This window comes from Euwallacea fornicatus, chromosome 35 (assembly GCF_040115645.1).
Source record: "Euwallacea fornicatus isolate EFF26 chromosome 35, ASM4011564v1, whole genome shotgun sequence".
NCBI classification, from domain to species: Eukaryota; Metazoa; Arthropoda; class Insecta; order Coleoptera; family Curculionidae; genus Euwallacea; species Euwallacea fornicatus.
Window position 1 is genome coordinate 2,356,143 of NC_089575.1, and position 14,874 is coordinate 2,371,016.

Genomic DNA, 14,874 nt, shown 5'->3' on the forward strand with positions numbered 1-14,874 from the left:
CCAATCCGCCGGGGGAACGCCCAAACGCAAAAATAAGCGCACTTTGTTATTTATATTCCGCTCGCAGAAGATGTTGCGCAAAATCAAAGAGAACAATCATGCTATTTATCATAAAATCTGTAACACTTGCTTATTACTCTTCCAAATGTTGAAGAATTTAGTCATCACAGTAGGTCAGAGATAAACATACATTGCAATTACAGCGGTTCGAAACGTTGTTGGATGGTCAAAATCGAAACCACATTAACTACACGTACAGAGTGTTTATTGGGGATTTTAAAGAAACCGCTGAATTGAGTTCTCATTGTCAGTTTCCTCACAAGTTACAGTATGCTTTTGTAATCACTGGCTAATTTTAATCCACATGAAAGTCACTGGTTTATTAGTGTGATAATCTTAACTGAACTGGCTGCAGGGAAGCTCTTCTGGAATGTTCCCAGTATTGATTTGCCAGGTCGCAATTTGGCTATGATCTCACGTACGATGAGCTTTAAAAATAAAAATTGTGATAAATATCCCTTGACCATAATATCTGACCATTTCAGAAGATATGGAATACTCCCCGTAACTCTCAACAGTATTGTGCATTATTCGCCACAATCATCCCTCCAAGGTTCTTCCTTTCGGAGACGATCACACCAGTAGCAGATCTCTTGCTTTTCTAAATTCATCATATTGTAATAAATTCGAATAGGAACTTTTTGTGTAAAATCTGCAATTATTAACATAAAAGAAGTTTTCCCATTCCAACTTGTTACAGCATATCGAATTTCATAATTTTAGCGCCAATCATTGCAAATATATTGCGAAGAAATCATCTTGAAAGTTTCATTTTTGAGACATTTTGGCCCCTTTCGGAAGTAATTTTTGAAGTATATATATAAAAACTATTTTTATTATTTTAATCTCCAGAATCACTTCCTAAAATATTTCTACGCTATTTCGGGACAACCTGTTTAAGCTGACGCAAATTGCGTTAGTAATACTTTAATATACCCGTCTAATCCAAAATACACTTAGGAACACTACCTCCCTAATCCTAAAAATGTGAAATATTATCAGTGGCTTTATCTGTACAATTCTTTTGGTGCAAGTTAGTGATTAAGGTGCCAAGACATGAGTTTTGAGCACTGAGGAATCCACTAATTGAAAATGAAATCGCTACTAAATAAATAATATTGAAACCGAGCTAAAACTCTTGTGATGTCCTAATAAGGATTATCAGTGAGTTGAAGAACTCTCAGAGATTAGATTTGATTGAGTCGACATGGAAAATCCATTAGTCGCAATAAGTGATAACCACGTTTTCTCAGGTATCAATTTATTTATTTCTTCAGTAAATCTGAGTGCAATCAATATTTGCATCATCTAACAAATCAGTCTTGGCAAATCCCTTGTCGTCCACGCAATAATATTGTTTTTTGCCTTTGTCGTTGATGACCTGCTGCAACAAGACATAATTTCCATTTCCTTCACAGGCAAGGGAATGCGCATACACCTTAAAATCTCTGGCACAATCTATTATAATAATAGCAACAATTTAATAATTATATTCGGACCACATATCACAGAAAAGAGCTTACTGCATGTTAGAGTGTCTAAGACTGCAGCAACGTTTGTCTGCCAATTTTCAATCTGGCTGTTATCCCTCCAGGTACAACGAGCTCTAAAATTTCAAATAATTGTTGTTATTTTCTCAGAGAGTTAGCGAATTAAATACATTCCGGAAGATATGGAGAAAGCTCCGTAGCTGCCATCAGCGTCGCACTGCAACGTATCGCTCTCCACAGTGACCACCCCGTGAGTTTTCAGCTTTTCGGTGATCATGACAGTAGCAAATTTCTTGCTTTCGCATTGGCGCAGATACTGAGCCCCAATTGTACCTTCAGCGTCTGATGGTACAAACACATTAATATCTTAATTATTAATAATACTGTGGTAATTGAAAAACCCATCAACCAGGGCAGCCGAAGGAAAAATCTAATTTCAGTAAATTGAATTCAGTCGTGCTAACTATTTTTCCAAGTTAGCTGTTATTTTTGAGATATTTAAAATTAAAATTTTTGATTCCAAGCATCCAAGAAAACGTTTTTATTATTCTTTGATCATTTTATTAAATTAGAATTAATAAAAATCGATCGCATAAAGGTCGTATCGACAAATCTACATTTAACAGAAATTATTTGAAGAAAAATTAATTCGGTTTACAAGGTTTTAAGATGTTTTCATAATTTTCTCGAAAAAAATTTTTTTTTCCTAATTTTGAAAACTTTTTTCAATGTTCGCTTATTGATTCTTGCATATCGTGTTCTTCCTCTCGCAAATTCAAACAAATTTCATCTAAGAGAGCATGAAGTTCTTAAATCATTCATTAAACTTTACGTTGAATAAACAAGAGACTGCGTTCAACTTCTATTCTTATTAACATTTTGCGAAAAGTATTTTAAATGTAAATCAGCCGTTTCAACAGTAATGTTGCGCCGACTGGGCACAATTACAAATTTTCCACACACCTAACAAAAGTTATTGTATTTACAACATTCGTCCGTTTTTGATCATTTGAAATATGTAATTGATTTTGTAGGTCTGTTAAAATGCGCTCCGTAAATTGTCATAATAAACTAATTTCTATTCTAATAAAAATATATTCCAACGCAACTTTCCACAAGAAATCTCATAGTTATTGTGAAATGTCAAATATTGACAGAAAGTTTGACAGTAATGGCGAACTATAACATACAACGTACTACTTTTCACTGCCTCAACATTAAAATGTTATTAAACGACGAACACTTGCTGTAAAACCGAGTGCATTTACCGACACGACGTTTATTCAATTGATTTTTATTCACTCAAATTCAATGATGTTAAAAAATGAGAAAAATTACTTTTTCTTGAACTTCTGAATGAATCGAAAATATCAATTTCGAATATTTCGAAAGTCAGAACTTGCCTAGAAAAATAATTAGCTCCATTTGATTCAGCGTACTCGAATTTGGATTCGCCCTGGGTGCCCCACTTGAAGGAAAAAAGTCTATAGTTCAAACACAGTGAATTGTTATTGCTAAAAAAGAACATACAGCAGGGCAGTTTCTTCATGGCAGCCACAGATACAAAGGGGGCTGTAAGGTCTCCAGTTTGAGGCTCCACACACCAACAAAGTCCCTTTTGTATGTCGCACTGCAGCTTCTCATAGTTCCCGACGCTGTCGCAATGGAAAGAGACGTAGGTACGACCTGCAGACTCCAATTCCGATTTCCTTCTGCTACAAGCTGCAGAACAACCTAAAGATTTTTAGCTCCGGAAAATGGGAAAGTACCTCACCGCAAGTCATGTTTTCGGCCTCGGTATACAGAGCCTCCCCAAATAATCTCACCCCAGTGGAACTGTAGCACAGACACCTAAAACATCTGAGATAAAAGAAAGGTTTTCTCGGATTTATATTATATTATACCTGCCATGTAATCCGCCTTTGCATTGCTTGGGAACCCATTGACCATGGTCATCGCAGACGGGCTTAAATTTCTTGGCGGTCCACCATTTGTCCACGTAGGAGGGAATGTTGGAGTGATAAGCCATGCAATTTACTTTATGTTTTAATATTGTGTATTAATTTAAGTTAAAAACAAAATCGAGCAAAATTTTGTACTTACCTTCATCCTCGTTTTCGGTGTCCGGTACAACGCAGTACTTCAGACATTTGCTACGTTTATTGTATTCCATACAGTCTTCGTCAGATTCGCATTTATATTCTCTTAGGGTACCTGTAAAAAATTAAAGCTTGAGAGAAGTTAATCTGTATGATGACGAAGTAAGCAATACATAAATAAGCAGTAAGAAATTGATAAGTAAAAAGGAACTTACTTGAAGGACCGCATCGTTGCTCGCAAGAGTAGCCAGCTATGCACTCGTCTGAACTGTCTGAACACTCGATATCATCTTGGACATCTGGAATAAATAAAATGGGAGGAATATTAACAAAAAGATTCTACAGGAGACTGGATAAGAGTATGTTTTATTTGATGCCATTTTGGATTTTTTCACGGTTTCATAAATAATCAAATTTACTTGCTCACTTCCTTGAAATCAAGTGTTCAAAAATTGGCAAAAAATGCAAATATATCTATTCTTCTCTCTTTCTTAGGATTGACCATATAAGTTTGATTTCGTTCCGCTCATTACACTTGAGAACACTGATGATTTTGTGCGATTAGATGAGAAAAATGTGCATTTTCGTAATAAAAAATGTGTGGTTATGAGAATTAGAAAATTGCGCAAATAAATGTAAATTCATCTATCTATTTGGGTCCTACATGACTGCAAAATTTGATTGCCGTCAATTTTGGAGATATGCCAAAATTCTTAAAGCCCGATTATACCCGCTAAGTTTTGGTTCGAAGGTATTTTTTGACAGATACGTCTTCAATATGGCTCATCCTTATAGAAATAAGATTAGCCCGCAATTAATCAATTGTTGTGAAAAAGTGCGTGATTTTAGATTATTCAGTATAACGTTTTCTGATTGAAAAATTTCATATTTGCTCCGGAGATGTTCGGTGTAAGCAAGAATAAATGAAAACGAAACAGGATCATCAAAAAATAATTTATCCGTACATCTCTCTGTTGCGTATTGTCCTCCATATTATTTGGACCTTGTTCTTGTTACTATACATAAATATGCCAATATCGAGGAAAACCACACCTGAAACGAAGAATTTTTCCTTGTTTTTAGCCATATTCAAAAAGATGTACTTATTTAAAATATTAACATCTATACGTTTTCACCTTGTGAATTGTCATCATCAATTAGCATAAAGACTAGAAATGGATTTACTGAAATTTGCAACAAATAGGTCGGTCTGCTTTTCTCTCTTAAACAACAGTCCCCATATGACTCTATCGTTGTTCCACTCATCGTTGTATAGAAAATGAACGATACTATTGAATTTGCCCTACATTTTGCAAATCGATATTTTCGATGTAAAAGTAAAGTTTTCATATCGAACCCTTATTTGACACACCCTGTACGTAATTAACGAATACGAAACATTTGTGAAAGCACAGTTTTCTCCGAAGTCAGAAGCTCCAAAGCAAAGTGCTTCTTTCCATTCTTCACATCTGCATTCGCAGTAACTCCACAGCAAAATAATTAATGGTCGCGTTCAGCAGAGGCAACAGTTAGGCAACTGTTGCGATTAGCTCAATGACGCGCTTAGAATTTCAAACAATTAAGAATCTTGTTGTCTAAGTGAAAATGAGGTCACGTGATCACCTGAACATGGTGACACGATACGCATTTTATTCGCCATAGAGTAAGATAACGTGACTTTTTCAGCAAACGTAGAAGACCGTGACTTTTTCAATTTTCGTCGACTCTATTCGATTCTCGTCAAAATGTTTTGTAAGGCGCCACTTACAATTTTTTTTTTGCAATAAAGTGACTTTAGCGTACACCAAACAAGTGGAATTTGTCGGTGTTAAAAGTCTTTCAGGGGAATTTGAGCCATGGCTCGTATGTAGAAAAATTTTTTACCGTACGTGCGTGCGTAAAGATTGTTTTTCAACAAAAAAAGTTCAAACGAAAACGATCTTTGCGTCATGAATATTTTACTGATGGATCAAATTGCCATGAAACGTCCTAACTGTCGGACATATCCTGTATTTTAGAATACAAGTTCTTCTGGATTAACACATTTCTCGGATATTTCTAAAATTAAAATGGTTATTTTCACGTTCTAGAGGAAGATCATTTAGTTTGTGATATTGTCAAAATTTGACCCAACCTATATTTCTTATAATTTCTAAAATTCTTCTTTAAGGCATACAAAATATACAGGGTTACTGGTAACTCAACGAATTCCTTTTGGGAGGTGATTGGGCATGATATAATGGTAAATTGATCTAAAACTCACTAGATTTCAATTATTTCAATTTTTTTATCTTTTAAATTATAATTAATTTTTTATATATAAAATATATATTTTTACTTACCCAAAAAACTTACTCATTGTGTTCAACAAATCATTTGCGGTTTAAAAAAAAAATTGGAAATACTTCAAATGAGCAATTTAATTTAAATTTAAATAATAACTAAATCTTCACAGAATGCACATGTTTTCGGACATATTTCACTCCATACGAAAGATCAAAATGGTAGGCAAGTAGTAGTCAGGTAGGAAAAGTAAAAATATTTTTACAAAATATTTTTAAAATATTTTAAGAAGAAATTCTTGAAAATTTACTCCAAAATTATTAAGACCCCGATTAAAAAAAAATAAATAACTCAAAAACTAGTGAGTTTTGAAATATGTATTTATAGGTTTAATTTACTTTTTACCTCATATTCTATTACTTTCCTAAAAGAACGCGTGGAATTACTAGTAACCCTGTGTTAGAATCTCGAGGACTGTTAGAATTATAGCAAATGCCTAATTTTGACAAAAACACGTTAGCACTCGTTCTAATTCCTTATCAACGATGCGACAGCGCAAAGAGTTTACTTTCAACATGAATATGACAGGAAAAAGAAAAAAATTATGTCCTTCAATATGAGATTTTCAGATTTGAAAAATTCATATTCTATAAAACTAACAATAACTTAAAACAACAAAAAGGCCGACACAGGAATACTCATCTATGCATCTCTCCGTTACGCACTGTACCCTATATCAGTCTATCTTTGTTTTTAATGTTACTTAAAAAAAATGCTGATTTGAGGATAGATTAAAATAAAATAAAAATTATTATCATATCAATATGTTTTAACTTTGAAAACAGCCATCAATTCGAATAAAGACGTGAAATACATTCCCGTAATTTAGATAAAGCGAGTCTGTCTATCTCTTTCTTAGGCAGTATTCCTCATATAACTCTGTTTTTGTTCGACTTACTCTTGCAGAGAAAATTGACGATATTGCAAAATTTACCTTACATTTTCCAAATCTGTTACAACTTTTTTGATGCAAAAGCCATCTTTTTATATCAAAGCCCAATTACACGAATCTCCCTGTATGTAATTAAAGATTCCAAAAGAGACGTTCACATCATCAATACTGACGAATCAAATTCCTATGAAAAATCCTACCTGTGGAATATATGCTGCATTTCGGAATACAAGTTTTCCTATCTAAGTAATAAGCAATTTCACTAGTAGCCTTATCAGTGCAATTCTTCTGGTGCATGTTGGTGATTAACGTGCCGGGACATGTTTCCTCTAGACTGATAGCACTAGATGCACCACTTAATAAAATCGTCAAAAAAAGTACAATAATTATTGATAGGAAATTCATTTTAGTGTGTCTCGATATTGAATGCTGTGCCACAACCGAGAGAAGTGAACTGTGGATTATGAACTAACATTGCAATCTCAGAGATTATCTTTCTAGAGATTAATACAGCATTTTTAGTGTTTGTTTGAAATTATCAGACACCATTGTATTTGTATTAAATATAATTGTTTAGTGAATTGGCAAGGTGATAAAATCTAATGGTGAAAACTAAGCAGATGGGAGTATCAGCGAGCTATTAATCAAAATGACAATGTTAATAGGCTTCCGGTCTTTTTTAGCAAAGGTTTGGCACTATTTTGATGGTTTTCTTTGGTGAATAATGACTTAATTTACCATGTGAATCGAGGGTCCAAATTGTTTTCTCTATAATGGAGAATATTTACTTTTAAAGCTGTTTGCTCTTGCTCTTCACCTATTGTTCCCAATGTTTTACCCATGCACAAGACTGGTACCATGGCGCCAGAGTACCATGACTGTGCTTTTTGAGTAAACAACCTTTCTTCTAGAGTGGGGTACTTACCCAGTGAAGTTTTCTCTATTCGCATTCAGTTACTTTTCAAGTGCCACCAAATATTTAGTTTTTGATTTCGATGTTTTTGGAAGGTAATTAACCCACCCAGATAAGAACGAGAATAAAGTAATTTAAGTGAAACCAGTTTGGTATTATAGTTGGTTAAAGATTTTGCAGTGTAATGCTCTAATTGATTTTTTCAGGAACCCTGTGATGTTTGGACAACTCTATAACGTAAGGCAGCTCACGGTTCCGATATACACGAACCGATACACTGGAATAATCGATTCGTGTTAGTTTTTCGTCAAGTCATCAGACAGGTACATGCAAAGATGAATGTTACGACATCTCATCATGTGTCGGCATCGGATTAATTCTGCAGGGTGATGGCTCAATCTGACGAGAGAGAAAGCAAATTTTATTAACCCAACTTGTAACACCCTACCAAAAACAAATCTGTACAGAGTGTGGAAGGTAGGTAACGAAAGAATTTTAGGATACCGAAAAAGCAAGTGAGTAATCTGTAAGTAGCTTAGGCTGAAGTAAGAAATCAGAATCAGATTTGCATTTTTAAGATAGAGGAGTCTACGTATTGCACAAGGTCATTCAAACTCGACAACTCACCCTTTTTATATAAAAACAGATGGATTTCGCAATTTTTTCACCACATTAAATATGAGGACGGAAGCTAGAATAAATGCTGAAAACATCAAAGTATGAAAATCGACGCTCGGCGTCGCGATGTCGACGCTATGTTCTTTTCCCAGAAACGTACCTCTTTTTTCGAAAATGTGAAAATCGATTGTTTCTAAACAAGGTTTGCATAAAAAGTTTTTATGTATCTAGTATATTTTTTCTTTTAGCTGTTAAACGATTAGTAATTTCAAAAAAGTTTTTTATACAAAACTAATTTAGTGTATATGGATGTACACATTTAAAAAAAAAAAAAAAAAATTCTAAAAAAAAAATTGCGTCGCTTCCATATTTCAGTACTTATTTTAGCTTAGGTCCCCTTATTTAATATGGTGGAAAAATTACTTTGCTAAGCCCATCTGTTTTCGTACAAAATCGATGGATCGTTGAGTTTGAATGACCCCAGTTTCTGTCACAAAATACTCATAAAACAATAAACAAGAGAACAAATTATTCTTTCTCTAGGAATGAATCACTTTTTTCGGATAAATTTATATCGCTACAATGACGTTTTTGGCGGAACCTACACAGAAAAAGTCGTTAGGGTGCAGGGCCGTATCAAGCGTCGATATGCACATATGTTCTTCGCGTTAAATTTGAAATACTATCACAATTTTTCATCATTATTTTTCTCTTTTTCCTTCATAATTCTTCACAAATTGATGGTACTATAATATATTCTAAATTGATGTAGAAAAAAATAGAAATCTATATTGCGTCCAGTCTGTTTTCAATATTCTCATAAGATTGACATTTGTTTTTTCTGGTTCTTACTTAAAAATTGTGGTCTTCACGCTCTTGTTTTTACTAGCTTAAAGTTCATATTTTTCAAACTATAGAGAATCTGTACTTCATATGGAGCGAATCATTGGTCTTTCAGTTTTCATGAAAACCAGCTGCGTATTTAGTTTCCTTAAATTCTCTGTTACAATCTGCATCTTTGGCACTTTGACAACTTTGAAATTAGTGTGGCTGCGCTCCTGATCTTCTCCAAATCGATTTATAAGACCCCAAATCAAATCATTTCATATTTCCATGAACCAATGACGCCCTTCTCGGAACTCTATAAAATGCAACCTCGATCTTCCCATAGTAGCGTTGCCAAACTAGAATTTATAAATTATCAGATATTATAACGACATTCCACAGTAAGGAATAACCAAAGGAAACTTTTTCTGTAATCAATATATTTTTGCGATGTAGTGGCAATAGCGATCGACCAGGAAGAAGTCACGTGAAGGTCACTTGAATCAATTAGAGAGCACGAATTTTGATCCACACTTTGAGCGCTATCGTCGTTTCCATATTAAGTTGTTTAAAATTACTGGAAAGCGCTACTTCCTCGGTTAAGTGTACTGGAAGGAATTCCTAGTTTTTACGTAAAGTTGTGTATATTTTTCAATTACTTTTTCACCTTTAAAGTAAATTCTTGTATTGTCTCCCGCACCCCTTTTCGGACCCTCCAGGGTGTAATATGTAAAAGGATTTCTGCGTTTACTTGAACAACAATATATTACCCTTTGGCAGTCGCCAGCTACCCCTTTGACGAAGTGTTTTCACAGGGGACTTTTATAACCGCCAAACCCAATAATGAGAGTTTTATTAGGCCACTTGAGGTGCCTAACTGGACGGAACAGTTTCCCGGTTTCACGGAATCCCTTCGTGTGAAACAACAACAAATACGAGCGTAAAAAGGGGGATTTTGCTCTTGCCCCTTTGAATCTCGCGTTTAAGATTTAATTCGAGGATGGTCATAAATTATTCAATTCCAGCCGCCATTCATTATAATGGAACATATCCTCTGTATTCGACCTACACACCACACGGTAGTGGAATAATTGTATCATCGTGGGTTGGTTAAAACCTTTGCAAATGGATGATCTACGCAAAATGGGGCTTTAAATAATGACCTTTAATTCGTGGCTTTAATGACTTTTATTGGTTCATCCGTTAGGACTATTAATTAGTAGAATTTTAGACCTAAAGGTGCTTCAAAATAACAAAAAATACAACCCTCATATTTAGGTAATAAACGAGTTTCAAGTGTCATGAATAATGTCCAGCAGCCTCTGCTGTACCAATATTTCTTGTATGTAATGTTGCGCCAGCTGTGTTATTTCAGTTGAGTACTTATATTAAAATTCACAATAAAATGAACCAAAAAAAGGGTGGTAATTTCATGAATAATGCCCACATGTCTTGTGCCACTATTACTAAGAATATCCTCGATGAGATCCATGTAAGTGCTGCCTCCCCTGGTGTACAACGCAGAATTGTTGATGGCTTCATGAAATTATTCCGATTTGGACTGCACCGCGTGGCATTGACCCCCCACGGTCCCCTTGATAAAAATCTACCCATTAGTTAATAAAGTACACACTTATACTTTCCTCCCTCTATACATTTTCCCGCACTTCCTGGTATGGGTCATTGGGACCAAGGTGTACTGCAAATTCTTCAAACTGGAAAACTCTCATTAACATCATTAAATCAGTCCACTGTCTATGAATTTTGCGTACATTATGATTGTATCAGCATCTATCACAAAGAGATTGTCCTTGTGTTGATAGTAATAGTTTATAACTGATGCACCTGTGTCATATCAAAGAATGGGGCTGACGTTAACATCCAGTAGCGGTTCAGATTATGTGGCACCACAGGTTTGTCCCCTCACTTTTGGACTTCATATGGAGAGCATCATGAATGAATAATCTTCAGTGGAGCACAAATATCTATGAATCAAACCTCAGAGTGATCGGGAGATTTTTCCTAAGCATTAAATAATATAAAATAAACGATGTAACTTTCATAATGCGATGTCGACTGGATGACACTGAGGCTTATGGTAAATTAATCACAAATACTGCTTATGGATTTTATGGAAGAAAGTTTTATGGTTGCGTTCAAGAAGATAAACATTTATGCGATTGTTGGGATTTCTTTTGACATTTATATTTCCAGTACATTTAAAATGCTGCTGGTGCCTTTTTTCCACAATTTTTAATTATTTAAAAAGTCTGCTAAATTAAAAAAAATTCGCAAACTGTTAACTTTTGCTGAGTATGATTTCAAAGAATTTTTTTCAAGGAATCTCTTAGGAATTTCAAGTACTACTTCGGAGACAAGTTATCAAGGAATTTTCACGCGATTTTTGGGTTTTTAAAATCTTAACTATAATTTGAGGGATTGTCCTTGATTTTTTATAAGGATTTTGAAACAGTTCCATGAATGTATTCTTTACTGAATGTGGACAATGAGAAATCTTTTGATGGAGATTTTCAAGAATTCATTTTTCCAAACTGTTGAAATTATTATACCAGGAAACAATTCTTCTCTTTATAAGATCGCATCTAAAATTAGTATCATCAAACTTGCTTATCTTAATCAATTATGTAGTTATTTTTTCGTCGCGCAGATTATTCCCTATAATAAGTGTTTGGAAATGCAAATTTTTCAATTAAAAATATTTAATTCGTAATAACGGTACCAACACTAGGAACTAGCGAGATCACGTGAGACGCATTTAGACCAATACCGTAGGGTGGCAGTTGACACAACTCCTGGGCGCTGTTGCCGTTTACGGTTGAAGTTATTTAAAATTCCTGGATAATTTCGACGTCGTTTTCAGTGACAGTGAGCGATTTAAAATGTCGTCGTGGTTAACCGTCCTTGTACTCGCATTCGGTGCCCTTTACCGAGCCGAAGAACGGATTTTCTCGCCTAGAGGTAACAAGACGCAAAACCGAGTTCTCCGAGGCTTCTCCTGTTCCACTGAAGACTTCCCATTCATGCTTGTCCTTGTGAGAAAATCACAAAACCACTGGAAAAGTTTCTGTGGCGCTTCGTTGATCCATAAACGCTGGGCATTAACGGCAGCCCATTGCTTCAAGTTAAGCGCAGTATCCTACAAAGATATGGCAATAATGCCCTCTGTAAGTTATTATCACGAAAACAAAGAAAAATTCGTGATGATTGAAGCCGACACAGTGATACTACATTACAGTCGCGCTAAGGAAGACATGTCCCACGATATTGCCATGATAAAGCTCAAACAAGACCTCTTGGAGTCTCAGCACGTGACCTATGCGAAACTTCCCAAATCCGTGTTCCAAAGAATGGAAACTGAAGTCCCATGTGAGCAGGCATTGATCATGGGATGGGGGAAGATGCAGCATGACAAAATGCCTGAATTGGGAGACTTGCAGTGTGCATTTGTGCCGCTACTGCCCACTAAAAAATGTCGGGTTATGTACGGAAGACGTCATGGGATTGCGATAAGGCCATCGCAGGTATGTACTTTATCTGCTGAGGGAATAGATGCGTGTCAAGGAGATTCTGGGGGACCTTTGCTATGTACCGATGTCCAGATCGGAATAATTTCGTGGGGGGTTGATTGTGGGGATCTCCGGTATCCGGGGGTGTACACAAGGGTGGACATGCATTTGGATTTTATCGAAGACACCATGAAGGAAAATCGCGGGATGCGTCTTAAGTTTAACGCTGGTTTATTGATTGTAGGTGATTGGTGTATAGAAATGAGTAAATATATAGGGTGGATGAGTTGAGAGGTGTTTATCATTAGTATAAGGCCAATCGCTGATTGTAGAATGTAGTTTCCCTCTTATGTTATTATGTTTACTGGGAATTTTAATTGAGAATGACTCAGATTTGGAGCACAATACCCATACGCATCAACATTCGTTTTTATCTTCACTCATACAATGCCATCGATCATCTGGGATTGGGATTTTTTCAATTGAATTAACCTGTTAGTTCTATACGTATTCAAGCACACCAGTGTCGTCTATTTATTTAAAGATATTTTTCACAGAAACTCACTGACAATTTGCGTACATTTCATGCGATTTCGACGCACTCCGAACCACCCGCTCGCAATCCCATCATGCACGATCCAATTTCCTACTGCCACAAAGTAATTAATATTGTAATGAACCGGCTTAATATCATCGTGGCCGTTAAACAAAGGGAGAAAAAATCACTCAGTGGTTCCAAATTAAAATGGCATGATTAAACAAAATGCTAATTGAAGACAATATAGTCTGGGCTATAAATATGTATGAAGAACCCAAAGTTAATCCATCATGGGATGGAGTCAGCGTCAAAAGTCACGAAGTAGGCGGCGAAATGACTAGCGATCTGTCCATGAGATGTTTTCATTATGGGCTCCATGACTTGTCAAATCAGATCGGACCTTCATAAATCATTGTTTCGTACCATGAGTAAAACATCTAAATTGTTTTATTAATATCGTCAGAGCTTATCATTTTATCGGACTTTGATTGCGAACGTCTCGAATCAACGGGAATGGAGTGTTTGTTTTCTTCTTCTTCAGCAGAGGCCATTTCGCTTCAAGAGGCAAACGCGTGCTTCGAAGTGCAAGTTAAGGACTAGTTAAAGTTAGTTTAATTTAATGTTAAATATGCCAGCAGAAATTAACTAGGTACGTGCTTAAAGTCGGGTCACCCTGTCTTATTTCCATATAAAACCTTGAGAGAGACAAACAGACAGAGTGAGGGCGACAACGAGAGAAAGTGAGAGAGATAATGTCACTTCAAACTCAACTACCCAATATTCCAGAATTGAATAGATATCCATAAGAATAACATTTGATAATCAGCATTGGCGTAACAATTAGTTTTCATCGAAGCCAAAATGATCTCAAGTTTTTATTAATAGTATAAGTAACAGGGCAAATTTATATGAAGAAATTCAGTCCCGTTCCATCTATTTAAAGTAATAATATATTGAATTCGAATAATTATTCTACAAGAGTTTGTACATTTTGTCTAGAACAGCCTAATACGTCATAAAGTTTTAAAGCGTAGAAATCGCCATTTTCTTCGCATAACATGATAATAACAAACACTTTTAGCAATTACATCTGAAGATAAACAGTGGCCTAGCATGTGCCTTTTTAATATGTTCAAATAACATTTTCTATATTAATCTACTGGATTTTATATCGCCACACTCTTTGTTTGAGGACAAAATTGTCTAAGACTTTTTTGGAGGTCCTTTTATGGGAGACTCGCACGTAAAATGTGAAAAATGTTCTTCGCACCATTCATTGATAATAAAGCTTTCGTCTTCATTAGCGTTTCCCGTTTTCATTTTATTCACTAATTTTTTTAAATAGTAACGGCCTGGATGGTTTCTAAGTGTAAACTCTTTCGTATAAAGTCGCGCAGCATCGTAAGGCCGCTGAGGACATCTTCCAAATATTAACGTGATATACATTTTTTCACAAAATAAATATACTTTTTTAATGACATGTTTTTAGACTAACAATGACCTCTACATTCCAAAAAAGTAAATATTTATAAGACATTACATTAAAAATCAAAAGTTGAGGTCATTTCC

The 14,874-nt window shown here is 35.3% G+C and overlaps 2 protein-coding genes across 2 annotated transcripts; one reads left to right on the forward strand and one right to left on the reverse strand.

Annotated features, from left to right (window-relative positions):
- Nucleotides 1-1,310: 1,310 nt before the first annotated feature.
- LOC136348843 (uncharacterized) lies at nt 1,311-7,345 on the reverse strand. The gene is made up of 9 exons (XM_066299997.1): nt 7,085-7,345; nt 3,865-3,948; nt 3,654-3,764; nt 3,455-3,587; nt 3,325-3,401; nt 3,081-3,272; nt 1,721-1,892; nt 1,584-1,666; nt 1,311-1,518 (listed from the first exon to the last, which is right to left on the reverse strand). The coding sequence occupies exons 1-9, from the start codon at nt 7,287-7,289 to the stop codon at nt 1,334-1,336; spliced, it is 1,242 nt and encodes a 413-aa protein (XP_066156094.1). The 5' UTR covers nt 7,290-7,345; the 3' UTR covers nt 1,311-1,333.
- A 4,191-nt stretch (nt 7,346-11,536) lies between these two features.
- Nucleotides 11,537-14,477, forward strand: LOC136348844 (anionic trypsin-2-like). Its single transcript, XM_066299998.1, has one exon. It carries the CDS (start codon nt 12,141-12,143, stop codon nt 13,056-13,058), a length of 918 nt encoding a protein of 305 aa, XP_066156095.1. The 5' UTR covers nt 11,537-12,140; the 3' UTR covers nt 13,059-14,477.
- Nucleotides 14,478-14,874: the final 397 nt, after the last annotated feature.

Coding starts and splice junctions, on each gene's coding strand:
- LOC136348843 (XM_066299997.1), bottom strand. CDS start 7,289: ATGAATTTCCTATCAATAATTATTGTACTTTTTTTGACGATTTTATTA. Junction 3,402..3,454: donor AAAGGCGGATTACATGGCAG/GTATAATATAAT, acceptor CAGATGTTTTAG/GTGTCTGTGCTACAGTTCCA. Junction 1,519..1,583: donor CTTAGACACTCTAACATGCA/GTAAGCTCTTTT, acceptor TTATTATAATAG/ATTGTGCCAGAGATTTTAAG.
- LOC136348844 (XM_066299998.1), top strand. CDS start 12,141: ATGTCGTCGTGGTTAACCGTCCTTGTACTCGCATTCGGTGCCCTTTAC.